Here is a 14,682-nt window from a genome sequence, read left to right on the forward strand (position 1 = left end):
TGCTAGCAAACTAATGCCAGTGACGTCACCAATCAAATAACACGAAGTGCCACATACACTATTTTTATGCCCAAAAAATTGCATTGAATATGTACTCGACGCTGATTGGCTGATTTTTCGTACAAGTACAACCCCCGTTCGTCAACGTTATTCATTTATGAAATTACTATTCGGGAAAAGTTTAAAGGAATAATATAGAACAATATACAGGCAAGATACGATTAGATTTTTTAGTTTATATAATTCATTTTTAGCTTTTTAAATAAAGTTTTGTGATAGTATTTTAATTTTTACCATTTCTAGCGATTTAAAAATATTTGGCATTAATTTAGTTTTAATAAAATATTTAGTTTGGTTAAGTTAAAAATGTTATTTAATGTCGTTTTTATACTTTTAGATAAAGAATGTCGAAATCAATTTTTTATCTTCTCCTTATTTTGGGTTTGACCATCCCACATCTTTCTATTGCAGATGAAGAAGCGTAAGTTATTATTTTTTCTTTAAAAATAACACTTTTACATTTTCATAAGACATTAAAATTCTTCCAAATTTGGTTTAAATTTTTTTTTTTTATTGTATTATATTGCATAAGATTAAGTTTATTTTAATTTTTTTATTTAATATAATAAATGTTTTATGCAGTGGAGACGATGCAGAAGTTGCAGTTGGTAAATATTTAAAATTTTTTCAATAAAAATCATTTTTATTTTTTATATCATCATCATCAAAATCATCATTTTCATAAATCAACATTTTTCATCAAAAACTCATTCTCTCGCTTGGATGACCCTTGAACTCTCTCCTTCTCGTTTTTACAAACGACACGTGGATATTATCATGACGTCACACGTGCTTGACTTGCCACGTAAAATATTGGACAGAGCAGGGCCGCAGCTAACATGGCCCGCTTTTGGGCATCCAAAGCAAAGCAACAAAGAGCAATCAAAATGTATCAGCGGGTTAGACCTTTTCCATTTTTTTTTCCTAATAATTTCTCTTTGTTAATATATTTTAAACTTGTGGAAGCTGCTGTTTTATTCTTTAGTAATTAAAACCAATCATGTAGATATTAACTACTTGCATTTCATTTAACAGCAAGCCCGCATAAACAACTTGCGCAGAAGACGTAGGTTACCTGCTGGGACTTTTATTCCACCTTGGGTGGATTACAGTAAGTGGGGATACAGATTTCTCTTACTTGGCATTTTATATCTTGTTTTTTTTGTAAAATAATTTATTGAAACATTATTAAATTTTGTTACATTCTTGTATTCTATGCTATCATCATCGTCTTCTATATTGTCATTCTGTGACGTCATCAATCATACTTCATTGCGTCATCATCACTAAAAATCAAACATCATCTCATTTAGTTTCATCATATTTGATAACAGTTGTAAAATTATTTATTTGTGCTGTTGGTTAAATTCGACCAACCAAATTTGGATATGTTGATGACGTGATGTTTTATTTTTGATGACGTCAAAGAACCGGATGTAGAAGAAGGTGCTGAAGTTGATTCTGATGCAGAGGAGCCAAACGAAGAGGGAAAGAAGGAGCTGGAGTTGGAGGACTTACAATTGTGGTCCAGTATGGATTTGGATAAAGATGGAAAATTAACTGTTTCTGAATTTGAAAGGTTTTAAACAATGTTGTTTTTCAAAACTTTTTTACTAGGGTATCAAGTTTTTAAAAAGTGTTTAATATGACAGGCTTAAGACTGCTATCTTATGGAAAACTTACATTAATTTTAAAATTCTTTTTTAAATTGATATTATTTAAATTACAAATTGTTTTCTGTTATATAGATTTTCTCGTTCACCAAATGCTCAAGCATTCGTGCGACAAATGAAAGCAAACAAAGCTGTTGAAGAATGGGCTTCCAGTAAGTTTAACTTATTTTATAAGTTTGGGCCTGCAATTTTTTTAAATCTTGCTAAATATTAAGTCTAAGATAAGACCAATCTAAGTTATAATGTTTCTTAAAAACTATTTCGGTTAAAAGGGCCCTGATTAAGGTTATGAATTTTAGAGCTGAACAAATCATGTCTGTATTTTGCTTGTTCTGATAAGTATACCTTTTTAAATGTACTAATAATTAACTCAGAACTTGGTATGGATGCTGAGAAAGCCCGTGCAGCCATGATGGTCGGAGCCAACGCTCAAAGACGTCAAAACTACATGGGCCAACAACAAGCACAACGTCATCATGCCGCACGTCAGCGAAACGCAATCAACCGACGAAACCAGCAACAACATGCTGCTCGACAACGAGCTCAAAATTATTGGTCCAGGCTCGGAGTAAGTTTAAATATTGAATAAAATTTGTTTTTTTTGTTGGATTGTATTAAATAATGATTTTCATTTAGTTTGGGGCAGCAATTTAAATCATTTCTTTGTCATTTTTATTGATTTTAATCTGTACTCATGGTTGTTACTATAATTTTCATATTTTGGAGATGATTTCGTATGTCATTATTGTACTTCATGTTACATTTCTCATCACTGTATTCATTATTTTCATTTTATATTTTTAGCAAAACATCAATCCATATTTACGGGTGAATATTTAGCAGTAGATTTTTTTTAATTTACATTTATATCTAACCTTTAAAGTGTTAAAAGAAGTAGTAAAATCAGATTGTGATATTGCTATTAGCTATTTTACTTTAACCTTACAAACTGTTTTTATTTTAAACAAATCTTAAAATCTGGACCTAACTCGTATATTATTACTATTACAGCAACAATATTACAGCGCCATGCAACGACAAGGTCGTCGACGTGAAGAGTTGTAAGTCAGCATCACGTGACCCAACTCTCTCACAACATCTAGCGGATCCGGACTTTAGTAGTTTAATTAACCTTTCTTACAAAAACGTTTTCTATAGTAAGTGTGCCAGTCTGACAATCTCGAAAAGATCAGAAGTGCAATATTTATTACAGTAGACTTTAAAAGCTGATGTCAACACTAAACATCAGTGTCAATAATCCTAAAATACTTGTACATATTTGCAATTTGAATCTGTGTAGCTAAAACAAATAAACCCAGCAATAGGCAAAATGTGACTTTTTGTACTATAGAAATTTATTTAAACCTGTCTAAATAACAGATAAGAAAGAACAAAACAATAAAAAAATAAAAACTGAACAACTGCCAAACAAAAAACTAAAAAATTCATAACTCTTCGATTTCGTCACTGCTTGATAAGTCTTCCTCATTTTGTATCCCATCTCTGAGGCTATTCGCTTGTGCTTCATAAAAGGCTGATTTCTTTCTTAACAACAACAACATTGCCTCGTGTTTCTCGCTTTCATTGCGCATGCGCTGTTTCAAGAGTTGAACGCGGGCGTCTGCCTCCCGTATGCGCATGCGCGTTAACTTTGCCCGCAAGGTGTTTTCGTGGGAAACATTTGCCCGAGTTTGCGCCAGTGAATAGTTTGAGTTTAGTCTTCCCAAAAGTCTGTTAGATATTGAACCGATTTTTATCCCTGTGTTGCTTTTACGGAGTAAGTTTCTTGGTCTTGTTTGATTTCTGTCCACGAAAGTATTTCTATTACCCCGTGATCTTGCAATGTTCCCATTTAATTTTAACCCTGTAGCAAGGCTTGTTGAGGAAACAGGTTTAAAGCTTTCAGCAAAATCTCTTGGCCCTTTCACGTTATCCATGACATCGTCCGTTATATGAATAACCTCGTCGGACTTAACTTCAGGTTCAAAATTGTGACGGTTGTACGACATCTGAATTTCGTCGGCGGTAGGTGCCTCCGAGTTGTGAAAAATCGGCATTGTTTGATCAGGTTGAATAGTGGAAGTTGTAGGATGAGAGGGGGATAGTGACGTCACAACCATCGACGCTGGTCCATGGTATTCAACGTCAGTTAAATTAGGGAATTCGTCTGCAACGAATTATAAAGTATGAAGAAGGAAAACTTTGTACTAAGTCTTTATAAAAGCTTACCACTTGTCTTTATTTTATAAGTATTAGGAGACAGCTGCTTTGTTTCTTCCATTAAACCTTGTTGCTCGTTTTCCCTAAGAATTTCAGCTAAGGGGTCCACACAGTCAGGATTCAGTTTGCGAAAGCGAGTTTTCATATTTTCCCAACATTTTCGCAGCTGCTTGGGGTTTCGATATGGGTTCCCCTTAAGAAAAAGGACATTTGTTATTTATAGCATTCGACATTTATTCTATTTCTTTTTATTACTTTCCTACCTTAAGCAAGTTTGAGTTAAATTCAACTGCCAGTTCGCCCCATGCATCTTGTTTGTGTTGTTTTGAAAGCCCGAATGCTTTAGTGTCAATTAACACTTCGCGCCTTTTATTGATCTGTAAAGAAACGATTTAATCTGGTCGTTATAAGTAGCAGAGCGATAAATTAACTTATATTTTACAGCTTGATCAACATTTAAGGCCTACTTTCTTACTCTGCCAACACTACTTACCAAATTTACCAGATAACGTTTTTCTGCAAATGTAAAATTGACTGTCTTTCCACTTATATATTCACCATGCATACTAATGCTCAAAAAGTCGTTTTGCATTGTGCTGTAAGATGGCTGACACATACCAATGTTGCTGCCGGCCTCCATATTGTATTAATATATTGTTTTTACTTTGGTTTCAGTTTGTTACAATACTTAAACTGCACTCGCTTTTGTCTACTTTAAATAAATCGTTTAGTTTTAGAAGGTTCTTACGATATTATAAGTTTTATTAAAGAACAATAGTTGATTTTAAATTTGAAACATAATAGGTTTCATTTTAACAATTAAGTTCTGAACATATCGCTTTTACTCAACTCTATACATTAATATTGCGCTCTTAGTAAGCCAACTCATACGAGCAACTCACTCGACTCATTGGAGTTTTCTTATCCTTTGTTTCTTTATTATAGTTTTACTCTTTGCGAGCTAAGTAGAGGCTCAACTCACATCCTAGCCTTTTTTCCTCTCTCTTTTCTGATTCTCTCTCTTAGCATAAGTATTGAGCATGTAATATGACCCGACTTTGAAACATAAAACTTAATTTTTTGCGTATTGAAGCATGTTTCAACGAAAATTAAGAGCTCTTAATTATCCAAGATTTAAAGAATTCAACGCTGAAAGTGAGTGGTAGTTTAGTTTTATGTAATTTAACATTTAGAGTACTATTAGTGAACAAAAACATCTCACTTTCTATCCATTTTTTCAAAGCACCTCTTGCAAAAACTTGGTCTTATGCAAAAAATGTGTCATTTTTTGTTGACAGTGTAATGGCTTGTGTACTATATCCGTTATATATTTTTTGTTTAGTAGAATTTAAGTCTGTAAGTGTAAAAAGATATGTGAAATGCGATGTTTGATTACTAAAGCATTAACATTTGGAACTATTTTGCGATTGGGTTTCGGTAACTACTCTACAAAATCTGGGGCGGTTTATAAAAATTACACTGGATCTTTTTGGATACCCGATCGCCAACAATCAAATACAACCATGAGTTTAAAATATCTCGGACAAGAGGAAGCTCAAAAAATCGACGAAGAACTTTTTAATGAATATAAGTTCAGTGTAGATCAACTCATGGAGTTAGCAGGGTTGAGTTGTGCTCATGCTGTAGCACAGGCTTACCCAATATCACAAGCAAATCCTAATAATAATATTTTGATAATTTGTGGCCCTGGGAATAACGGTGGCGATGGTTTGGTCTGTGCCCGACACTTATTGTTATTCAGTTACAACCCAGTTATTTTATATCCGAAAAGACCCAAGAAGCCATTATTCGAAGGCCTTACTGTTCAGTGTGAAAAAATGGGAATTACATTTGTCGACACCATGCCATCTGTAGAAGATATCGAAGGAAAATATCGCTGTATTGTTGATGGAATTTTCGGGTTTAGTTTTAAACGTGGCTCTGGAATTAAACCTCCATTTGGTGGGATTATGAGCACCTTAAAGCAAGTCCAAACTTCAATTTGTAGTATTGATATTCCATCTGGCTGGGATGTGGAAAAGGGAAATGAAAATTTAGAGAATTCCCTGAAGCCGGATTGTTTAATTTCACTCACAGCCCCTAAGTTAGGATCAAGATATTTTAAGGGAAATTTTCATTTTCTTGGAGGTCGTTTTGTGCCAAAAGCGCTTGAGGAAAAATTTCAATTAAACTTGCCGAAGTACAATGGAACGGATTGTATTTTAAAGTTGTGAACAAATTTTAACCATTTTGATTTCATAGCATTATTATGTTGTTTAATATAAGTCAGGCTTTCCAAAATTTTGCTGATGAAAATTTGTTTATTGCTTTGTGTGTAGCTTGTTAGAACTGCCTTGCTAGTATTACGTATTTTTTTTTGAGTTCAAATTTGTATTTTTGAGTTCAAATTTGTATCAACACATTTATGTCTGTGCAAATTATTTTTTTTCTAATTTTTGCTTATGTTATAGATAATGATCAATTAAAGTCGTTAGTAACATGGCTGGAAGACCAAAAAATCCGACATTACAAAATTGAAGACAGACACCGCCTTAAAAATGCCAAAGTAAATTAAAAACTACATCCATCTAGTTGACCTTTATTGTAAACCAAATTCTTATATATTTGTTTATTTTCGTAAGGCAAAAAAATGGGTATCAGCATTTGAAGACTATCTTAAGGACTTGAATTCTCCTTTTCCATTATCACAGCGGCTATCTGCTATAGATTGGTTATTGAGTCATGCTGTTGGATTGGAATACAGTGATAATAGTGATAAAAATTTAATTATAAATACATTTTTTTATCAACTTGTGCATTTTTGTAATCTGTTATATACTTTGTATTAGCTGAAGGCTTCAATTTAGTAAATGCTGCAGAAATTGATCAACAAAAAAAACAACCAGAAAAAAAATCTATTTATAATATAAATGGTAAGTAAATTATTTTGTATAAGACTTACAGAAAAAAAATATTTATTATTAGGTTTTGACTTTTAATATTATATTTTTCAGCAAGTGATCCTATATTTAAGGATGGTATTACCAATCTTGCCAGAATTTTGGAAGTTCCCATTCATGAAGATAATATATTAATATTAAAAGCAATTCGAATTCTTGTTGAACAACGGTTTTCAAAACAAGCAATTTCTGATTTTACATCAAATGCAGAAAATGTAATTTCTTGGTTTATTGTATGTGGATTTAAATTTTATAACGCACAAGATTATTATGCGTTAATTTTACTACTAAAGCATGTATTATTTTTTAGGAACAAAAAGTAGTGCCTTTAGAAAAACAAGAATTAGGATTTGATTTAGGCGGTAAGTAAAAAAATAATTATCCTTTTAAAATGTTGTAAATGTAATTTAAAATCTTGAACCAAATGTCCAGATCCTATATTAAACAATGCAGCACGTGCCTTGAGGTTACTGCATATCAACCAACTTAGAAAATTACAAACTGATATAAATAACGCAATTGTGTCCATTCAAAGTATAACTGCAAACCCAAAAACTGATGAACGATTGGGTAAAGTTGGTCGCTCGTAAAATATTTTAAACTTTTTTGAAAGTCAATTGATTTTGTTCAGGCCAAAAATTTTGTATGTGTTATAAATTGTTTCTGATTGAATTTAATTTTCATATATGATAATTTTGAATGTTTATTATTTTTTACCTAATCCATGACAATGTATAAAGTTTGAATTAATTTTTTATAAATTTGATATAACACCATTTCATTATTTCCTTTATTTTTGTCATAACTTATTATTTTAATGTAGAGGTTGTTGTAAATTAATTAAAAGGTGCTTAGAATACCTATCTTTAAACAAATTTCCAATATCTTTAATAAATTTCTTAAATTACCATTTATATTTATTTCTATAGTCAGTAAAGTTGCGTAAGTTAAAGCAAGTATACATAGTTTTGGTTTAAAATTGCTGAATATTTTTTTAAATGCTCTAAATAAATTTGTTTGGTTGCTATTTGCTATATAAACAGCAATTAAGTAGGCTTATTGTGATATTTTTATTAAGATTAAAAGGTATAGTGTAGCAGATAAAATTAAAACATAGAAATAGTTATACAGAAAAATTTTGGTAAAACTAAACTAACCTAATTTTAAAAATTGACAATTTTTCTTACATAAAGAACTAAAAACGAACTTGGGAATTTATCAAACTAAAACGAATTGATATGCATTGGTATTAAAAAATAGCTTTTCTTTTAAAGAAAAGGATTGAAACACTGATTAAAGAATAAAATCATAACATCATGGATACAGTTGCTTTTAAAATAATAAATAAGAAAATCGTTATAAACTGTAAAGGTAAGAAAATGTAAATTAGGTTTACTTTTTAAGAGCAAAAGTGAATCGAGAATATAAATTAATTTATTAGTTTTCTATAAATTCAATCTACCTCATTGCATAGCGTAACCAAAACCTTTTCGTTAAAAATTCAAGAATATGAAATCTACTAAATGGTGGCTCAATAAATAAAAAATTTTATTCTTTTCTTTAAGCTTCGCTGGCTCCTTCCTCCTCCTCCTCTCTAGCTTCTTCTCCTCTCCGATGGTAAAGAGTGGTTTGGTGGAGGCGAGTGTCCGCTCTAATTGTGATCTGTTGGAAGTCTCGGATGTAGGTGTAGAAAAAAGCAAGAAACGAAAATGCTAAAATCCATTCCACGATGGTGCTGGCGAGATGAGCTGAGAAACCCTACAAATTAAGATAAGTTATTTTAAGTTAAAATTTAAAGAAGGTTAAACAAGTACCCTTGTCAAGATAAAATAAAAATAATTAATTTTATATTTAGATAACAGTATTATAATGATTTCAAAACTTTTACAAACATGTTTATTTTTCGTTAAAAAAATTTTTAAACTTACAGGATCTCCAGGTTTCCAATGCAATTTAACATGACCATTTGCATCAACCATTCTTATTAACCCAGTTGATATCAACTCTACAACAACAAAAACAAGGTAAAGAATGAAATATTAAGTTGTTACCTTAAATATTTAGTTACTGTTTGTTCATATTTGTTAATTTATCCAGTAATTTTCTTTTGACTTAATTATGCCGCATACGCATTAGATTTTTTATTGCCTTGATATGCTAAGATCCCAAACTTAGCTTTTAATATAAGCTAAGTACTCAAGTATAGTAGGACTTCTAAAACCCTTCACAAACAAAAGGTTGCTTCTTACCTACTATTAAGGAACAAAATGCGACACAAGAAATTCCAAATCGTGTATAAAACACTGCCCTTCCATTTACTTCTGGGTGCATCTTATAGGTTATGTAAGTCTGAATAATGGCATACAATGTCCCGAAACCAAAAGCCAACAAAGCTCCAACTAGGTGAACATCTAACACACTTGTTTCCTATTAAGTAGATGAAAGATTAAGTTTATTTTGGTGGATACATGCTTGAGATTAGGTTTGTGTAAAAAATATATATATATATTTTTACCTGAAAATTGGCAACTAGAGATATTCCTAAACAGATTAAGATAGAGAGAAACCATCCGAATTTATTTAAACGATTGACAACGGTGTATTTTTCCACTCCAACTTGGTCGAGGTAGCCAGTTACTTGCTTGTACCGAATATATAGGCAAGCCAGAGCTATAATTAAAAATAGAATAACATATTAGTAGGGCAACAGTTTAAATGGAATAAAGAAAAGATATGCAAACTAGCCTACATATTAAAACATATATTTATTTCCTTGTTTAAAGCACAATTTATCAGTAAAGATAAATTAGTTTAAAATTACCTGCTACTGCAGAAATATTCAACATTTGTCCGAATATACAACTTTCTGGGGGCCTAGCCCCTGTGTCCGAAATATAAGGAAAACCAGGGTCTACGTCCCCCCTTGACACAGAAATAATATATGAAATAGAAAATGTCAGGTACGTCCAAACTACAAGAAAAAGGGGCAAAAATGCCATTCCTCTTTGAAACCAGAAAGGCCCCATTTTAAAGTTATTATTATGTAAGGCAGTAACTTTAAGATTCTTAATCAGTAACTTTAAGATTCTTAATCAAGTTAATCAGATAGTAAACCTGTAAAATTTGTTAACGTTAAACTGATGTTCTCGACATAATAAACTCGCTAATTTAAGATAGGTTTTTTATTTTAAACCGTAAAAAGCAAAATGTCATTTATCTAGTTTGCAGTAAAACTAAAATAATAGTAAAAACTAACTCAAAAGCCAAATAAATCAATGACTGTCTTGACGCCAAGCTTTCGGTTTGGCAAGCAAGCCAAATGCAAGGGGGTTTCCCTTTATCTTATGACTTTTGTTTACCATCGTGCGCCGGAAGCGTGACAATTACGTCATTTCTTCGGCACATTCGCTGTTCTTTCGAGGACAACTTAAATATTTATACAGCCTTTTAAAACAATGAACTTAAGACTTAAAATTATTTAAATAAATGTTAAATAGGGTCTTATTTAAAGTAAATTTGTTTTATTTGTACTAAGTGCAAGGGAAAGTTATATAAACCTGCTGTAGGCATTCTCTTACCTAACAACTATTCCTATTCTACATCTGTGCATGCTTAGCAGTCTTTAACCTATTTATAAAACATTTAAATTAAAAATTAAACATTAAATATCTTATTTAAAAAAATTGTCCATCACAAAAGTGTCTATAACATTAGGTGTGATTTTTATTACACAAAACTCACACTAAAACTGCAGACTAATTTTCATGTACAACAACTAATACAAAGGTAGCACTACTACAACATATTTACACTGCAAACAAAAATAAAAAACATTGACTCATGAAGTAAAATCTAGAAACTAGTTATGTGTTTAAACTGTAGGTAAGAATAGACAGGGTTGGGGGTAGTAGCAATAACATTTATGGTGCAATAATAGGTATATTACAAAGCATACATAAATATACTAAACATATGATTTTAAAGAACACTTGCAGTCGACAAAAACGAATATTAATTTTAGGTATCATGATATGTTTAAAACATGTTTTGAAGTCTTTATTTTTTAGTAAGCCACACTCAGAAACTAGTATTAAAAACACAACACACTTACAAACAGACACAGTAAAATGTACATCGATTGTGCTTCTAAAAAGTTATAAATATTAAAGTGAAACTAATTCAACTACTAATGCATAAACAAAAAAGTACGATAAATATTTAAAAACAGCAACCAACCACTTACTTATTACACAAGACATATCACAATGTCAAAAAAATATCAATAGTTTTGCAAAACTGGGATATTTTTGTATAGTTCTAATGATTCTGGATTTCTGAAAGCTGATTTATGTATAGCAGGCATTCCATTTAGAATCCTTGTTATGGCAATTTCCACTTTCTTTCCACTGATGGTGTACTAAAAATAATCAGGAAAAATGTAAAAATCTAGTCATTTAAACTATGTATATATCTTACAGGTCATTTTGTTAATTTGAAAGGATAAAAAACAATTCATTTTTCTTACTGGTATATCATCCACTTCAAGAATTATTGCTGGCACATGTCTGGGGGATAAAAGAGTTCTGATCGTCCTTTTAATTTTTCCCTCAAACTCTTTGTCGAAAACAAATCCCGACATCATTTTTACAAAGAGTATAACTCTTTCACTTTTATTGTTGGAGTCTGGACCAGGCCTTTGCGCAGATGCCAAGGAATCTTGAATTTCCTTTCGAAACTGGGATTCAACTAAACAAAAAATAGCATCTTATTTGTCTTTTACAATGATCTTATATCTAGGACAACGACATCTACATAATTTCTAAATATGATTTAAAAAGGCTTAATTGACTTACTTATGGCGTATAATTCCGATGTTCCGAATCTTACGCCATTAGGATTAAGAGTTGCATCACTTCTACCTAACATTACAAATCCATTTGTGTGAGAGTTTTCAATACAAAAATCGCCATGAGCCCATATACCTAAAGCAATATCAAACACACTCAGAAAATATTAATAGTACAGACATATGCGACAGCACTAATTGAAAAGACATAATTGTATTGTATATACCTGAAAATTTTGAGAAATAAGCTTTCTTGTACAAAATCCCATCTTTGTCATTCCAAAACTTAGTCGGCATGCAAGGAAATGGCTTCAGACAAACCAATTCACCAGGTTCATCGTAAATTAATTTTCCTGTTGAACTTTCTTCAGTTTCTTGGTATGAACAAATTGCCATGCCTAAGTTTGCCGCTTGCAATTCACCTCTATGTACTGGTACAGTCCAATTTTGGCTTATAAAGCATGATATTATATCAGTTCCACCTTAAGTCAATGTTTAAACATTTTAAATTTATTTGCAAAACTTATTTAAAATTGCCCTAAATTAAATGAGAAATTACTGCAAAAATGTTACTTAATTTTCCACAGCTATTCTTACCTGTGATGGAACCAAGCAAAACATTTTCTTTAACATCATTATAGACATAATCATATTGATGAGGGGCTAATGGTGATCCTGTAGACAATACTGTGTGCAGTGTTGTGAGCTTATGAGTTTTGTAAGGTTTTAAACCCATCTCATCCATCACATCTAAACACTTTGCGCTTGTTCCCAATATACTTATCCTAAACAATATTGTTTAAGGCTTTAATTTCAGAATCATATACCAAACTTTATGTTGGGTTAAAATTATGAGCTGTTACTAATTATTTTTATATGTTTTAAAGGTCGACGAATTACCCCAAACTGTCAACTAAGTCCCAGATAACAGTAGGAACAGGTTTAAAAGGTGACCCATCATAAGCAACAACAGTGGCACCAGTGGTTAAAGCCCCAACCAACCAATTCCACATCATCCAACCTGTCTAAAAAAGGTGAAAGTTTTTGACTTTTCCTTTAGTTCCTTTAAAAATTAAGTACTGTAAGTTATAGTTACACAATTATAATTGCATTGTTAAATAAGGGTAAGCACATACTGTTGTATAATAAAGAATAATGTCCTCTCTGTCCATGTTTCCATGTAACATGTGTTCTTTCATATGTTGTATCAAGGTACCCTAAAAAATCAAAAAAAGCTTTAGAAACATTTAGTTAGTCAATGGAACTTACAGTCAATAAAATTTATTTTACAAGGCCTTAAATAGGTTTGCTAAGACTTACCCCAGCAGAGTGTACCATACATTTAGGTGGTCCTGTGGTACCAGATGAGTACATGATAAATAATGGGTGGTTAAATGGCAATTGTTTAAATTTTAAGGGTTGAGTGGGTGAACCGTGCTCGAGAAATGTCGAAAGAGTCATGCTAAAAAAAATAAATTCTATTATAAACACCTCAAGCAATTTAAACCTTTACATTAAACAATTGGCTAACCTGTTTGATATTTCGCTTATATCCATTTTATCTTCCTGATTTACAAATGGGATCACAACAACATTCTGAAGATCCCTTAGGCCCTTGACCACTTCTTTAAGCTTTGCAAGATGTGGATGAACTTTATCGTTATATCGAACTGCTTCCACGGAAAATATAACCTTGGGTTGAATTTGCTGGAATCTGTCCAGAACACCCTGCAAGAATATTAAGGCATAGCTTGTAATTTTTTTATCAAGTAAAGGGTATATTGTGTACAAAGTTATTTATGTTATTTTCAAGACCTACATTAATTCCAAAGTCTGGTGATGTACCACTCCATATTGCTCCAATACTTGCAACAGCTAACATGGCTTCGATTGCTTCAATACAGTTTGGTAGATAACCTATAAAACAAAGTCATTAGATTAAACTTTTAGAAAATCTTTGTTTTCTGTTTTAGAAATCATACACAACAACAAGCTCGTTTACTTTATTAAATAAATCAATATATTAAAAAAGGATTTTTACCTACTACCCTATCTCCAGTTTTTATTCCAAGATTTATCAGAGCACCAGCATACTGAGCAACTTTTTGTCGCAATTGTTTATATGTCACTTTGGTAATAGTTCTGCCTTCTCCTGTAATAATTATGTTTAACTTTAAATATATAATGTAATGAATAATAAAAAAGCCAAGGTAAACATGCAAGTTTTTTTTAAATTTTTTTGACCTGCACCAATAAGTGCAACTCTGTCATCGTTATATCTCAGCATATTCTCTGCATAGTTTAATCGAGCTCCCTTAAACCATTCTGGATTATCTACAATTGTTTTATTTTTATCCACAACTTCGTCCCATTTTTTCGAACAAATAATATCGGAAAAAATCCAGAATTCTTTCCAAAATTCGGAATAATTTTCGGTTGACCATTTCCATATTTCTCTGTAGGACTCTAACATAAAACACAAAATTTTGGGTGATATTTTAAAAACATTTAAGGATAATGTAAGATATATTGTTAATATTTTACTTTATCCTCGATTAAGGACAATTTAAATTGCTACATAAGTAGCATTGTTAATTAAAAAACGTAAGAATAACACTTTCTTTATTTATTACAATGTAAATTTTACCTATGTTAAGTTGAAATTTGTGATTAATATAGTTCATGAATTCGTGCATTTTTGTAGATTTCGATTTTGGGTTCCACAAAACTTTTGGCTCATTCTCCTTTCCATTTTCTTTAGCATGATTGGTAGGCATTCTGATAATCCTACTACATACACCCTGGCTCTTGTTGCTTGTATAATGTGTTTAAATGAAACGTTGTTAGTGTTGACGTGGAAACTAAACAAACAAAATTTGATATTTCGGAAATCCGGTATTTCCCTTTATAGGTAGTGGTAACC

The 14,682-nt window shown here is 31.5% G+C and overlaps 5 protein-coding genes across 8 annotated transcripts; 3 read left to right on the forward strand and 2 right to left on the reverse strand.

The window, feature by feature from the left end:
• Nucleotides 1-84: 84 nt before the first annotated feature.
• LOC145754882 (uncharacterized) lies at nucleotides 85-3,064 on the forward strand. 3 transcript variants are annotated; one of them, XM_082571041.1, is made up of 9 exons: nucleotides 85-210; nucleotides 398-481; nucleotides 887-959; nucleotides 1,096-1,171; nucleotides 1,531-1,639; nucleotides 1,809-1,885; nucleotides 2,108-2,301; nucleotides 2,538-2,561; nucleotides 2,745-3,064. In XM_082571041.1, the coding sequence occupies exons 2-9, from the start codon at nucleotides 405-407 to the stop codon at nucleotides 2,796-2,798; spliced, it is 684 nt and encodes a 227-aa protein (XP_082427167.1). In that variant the 5' UTR covers nucleotides 85-210; nucleotides 398-404; the 3' UTR covers nucleotides 2,799-3,064. The 3 variants fall into 3 exon arrangements, with proteins under 3 accessions (XP_082427167.1, XP_082427169.1, XP_082427168.1); XM_082571043.1 differs by lacking the exons at nucleotides 887-959; nucleotides 1,096-1,171 and adding an exon at nucleotides 643-668 and having other exon boundaries at nucleotides 1,489-1,639; XM_082571042.1 differs by lacking the exon at nucleotides 2,538-2,561.
• A 1,917-nt stretch (nucleotides 3,065-4,981) lies between these two features.
• Nucleotides 4,982-7,850, forward strand: LOC145754787 (tRNA-splicing ligase complex subunit RTRAF-like). Of its 2 annotated transcripts, none has more exons than XM_082570902.1 (7): nucleotides 4,982-5,108; nucleotides 6,425-6,519; nucleotides 6,596-6,725; nucleotides 6,803-6,886; nucleotides 6,968-7,128; nucleotides 7,224-7,275; nucleotides 7,346-7,850. In XM_082570902.1, exons 1-7 carry the CDS (start codon nucleotides 5,048-5,050, stop codon nucleotides 7,501-7,503), a joined length of 741 nt encoding a protein of 246 aa, XP_082427028.1. In that variant the 5' UTR covers nucleotides 4,982-5,047; the 3' UTR covers nucleotides 7,504-7,850. The 2 variants fall into 2 exon arrangements, with proteins under 2 accessions (XP_082427028.1, XP_082427029.1); XM_082570903.1 differs by having other exon boundaries at nucleotides 7,367-7,850.
• LOC145754786 (NAD(P)H-hydrate epimerase-like) lies at nucleotides 5,301-6,382 on the forward strand. Its single transcript, XM_082570900.1, has one exon. The coding sequence runs from the start codon at nucleotides 5,333-5,335 to the stop codon at nucleotides 6,185-6,187; it is 855 nt and encodes a 284-aa protein (XP_082427026.1). The 5' UTR covers nucleotides 5,301-5,332; the 3' UTR covers nucleotides 6,188-6,382.
• Nucleotides 7,851-7,964: 114 nt separating the features above from the next.
• Nucleotides 7,965-10,028, reverse strand: LOC145755578 (DNA damage-regulated autophagy modulator protein 2-like). The gene is made up of 5 exons (XM_082571817.1): nucleotides 9,735-10,028; nucleotides 9,429-9,583; nucleotides 9,163-9,340; nucleotides 8,842-8,918; nucleotides 7,965-8,671 (listed from the first exon to the last, which is right to left on the reverse strand). The coding sequence occupies exons 1-5, from the start codon at nucleotides 9,937-9,939 to the stop codon at nucleotides 8,474-8,476; spliced, it is 813 nt and encodes a 270-aa protein (XP_082427943.1). The 5' UTR covers nucleotides 9,940-10,028; the 3' UTR covers nucleotides 7,965-8,473.
• A 611-nt stretch (nucleotides 10,029-10,639) lies between these two features.
• On the reverse strand, nucleotides 10,640-14,655 carry LOC145755576 (acetoacetyl-CoA synthetase-like). Its single transcript, XM_082571816.1, has 13 exons — nucleotides 14,407-14,655; nucleotides 14,004-14,225; nucleotides 13,801-13,911; nucleotides 13,579-13,676; nucleotides 13,291-13,487; nucleotides 13,080-13,221; nucleotides 12,896-12,976; nucleotides 12,660-12,784; nucleotides 12,357-12,544; nucleotides 11,987-12,241; nucleotides 11,767-11,895; nucleotides 11,439-11,659; nucleotides 10,640-11,330 (listed from the first exon to the last, which is right to left on the reverse strand). The coding sequence occupies exons 1-13, from the start codon at nucleotides 14,534-14,536 to the stop codon at nucleotides 11,193-11,195; spliced, it is 2,037 nt and encodes a 678-aa protein (XP_082427942.1). The 5' UTR covers nucleotides 14,537-14,655; the 3' UTR covers nucleotides 10,640-11,192.
• Between the last annotated feature and the right edge of the window lie 27 nt (nucleotides 14,656-14,682).

The sequence above is a fragment of the Corella eumyota genome, chromosome 6 (genome assembly GCF_963082875.1).
Source record: "Corella eumyota chromosome 6, kaCorEumy4.1, whole genome shotgun sequence".
Taxonomy (NCBI): domain Eukaryota; kingdom Metazoa; phylum Chordata; class Ascidiacea; order Phlebobranchia; family Corellidae; genus Corella; species Corella eumyota.

Bases quoted from the DNA above. Each gene is read 5' to 3' on its own strand.
- LOC145754882 (XM_082571041.1), top strand. From the start codon at position 405: ATGTCGAAATCAATTTTTTATCTTCTCCTTATTTTGGGTTTGACCATC. The intron at 960-1,095 runs GTTAGACCTTTT...TTCATTTAACAG, and splicing joins CAATCAAAATGTATCAGCGG to CAAGCCCGCATAAACAACTT. The intron at 1,172-1,530 runs GTAAGTGGGGAT...ATTCTGATGCAG, and splicing joins TCCACCTTGGGTGGATTACA to AGGAGCCAAACGAAGAGGGA.
- LOC145754787 (XM_082570902.1), top strand. From the start codon at position 5,048: ATGTTTCAACGAAAATTAAGAGCTCTTAATTATCCAAGATTTAAAGAA. The intron at 6,726-6,802 runs GTGATAAAAATT...ACTTTGTATTAG, and splicing joins ATTGGAATACAGTGATAATA to CTGAAGGCTTCAATTTAGTA. The intron at 7,276-7,345 runs GTAAGTAAAAAA...CCAAATGTCCAG, and splicing joins ATTAGGATTTGATTTAGGCG to ATCCTATATTAAACAATGCA.
- LOC145754786 (XM_082570900.1), top strand. From the start codon at position 5,333: ATGCGATGTTTGATTACTAAAGCATTAACATTTGGAACTATTTTGCGA.
- LOC145755578 (XM_082571817.1), bottom strand. From the start codon at position 9,939: ATGGGGCCTTTCTGGTTTCAAAGAGGAATGGCATTTTTGCCCCTTTTT. The intron at 9,584-9,734 runs GTAATTTTAAAC...TTTTAATTATAG, and splicing joins GAATATTTCTGCAGTAGCAG to CTCTGGCTTGCCTATATATT. The intron at 8,672-8,841 runs GTAAGTTTAAAA...CTTAATTTGTAG, and splicing joins ATTGGAAACCTGGAGATCCT to GGTTTCTCAGCTCATCTCGC.
- LOC145755576 (XM_082571816.1), bottom strand. From the start codon at position 14,536: ATGCCTACCAATCATGCTAAAGAAAATGGAAAGGAGAATGAGCCAAAA. The intron at 12,977-13,079 runs GTAAGTCTTAGC...TTGATTTTTTAG, and splicing joins GTATGGTACACTCTGCTGGG to GGTACCTTGATACAACATAT. The intron at 11,331-11,438 runs GTAAGAAAAATG...GATTATTTTTAG, and splicing joins TTGAAGTGGATGATATACCA to TACACCATCAGTGGAAAGAA.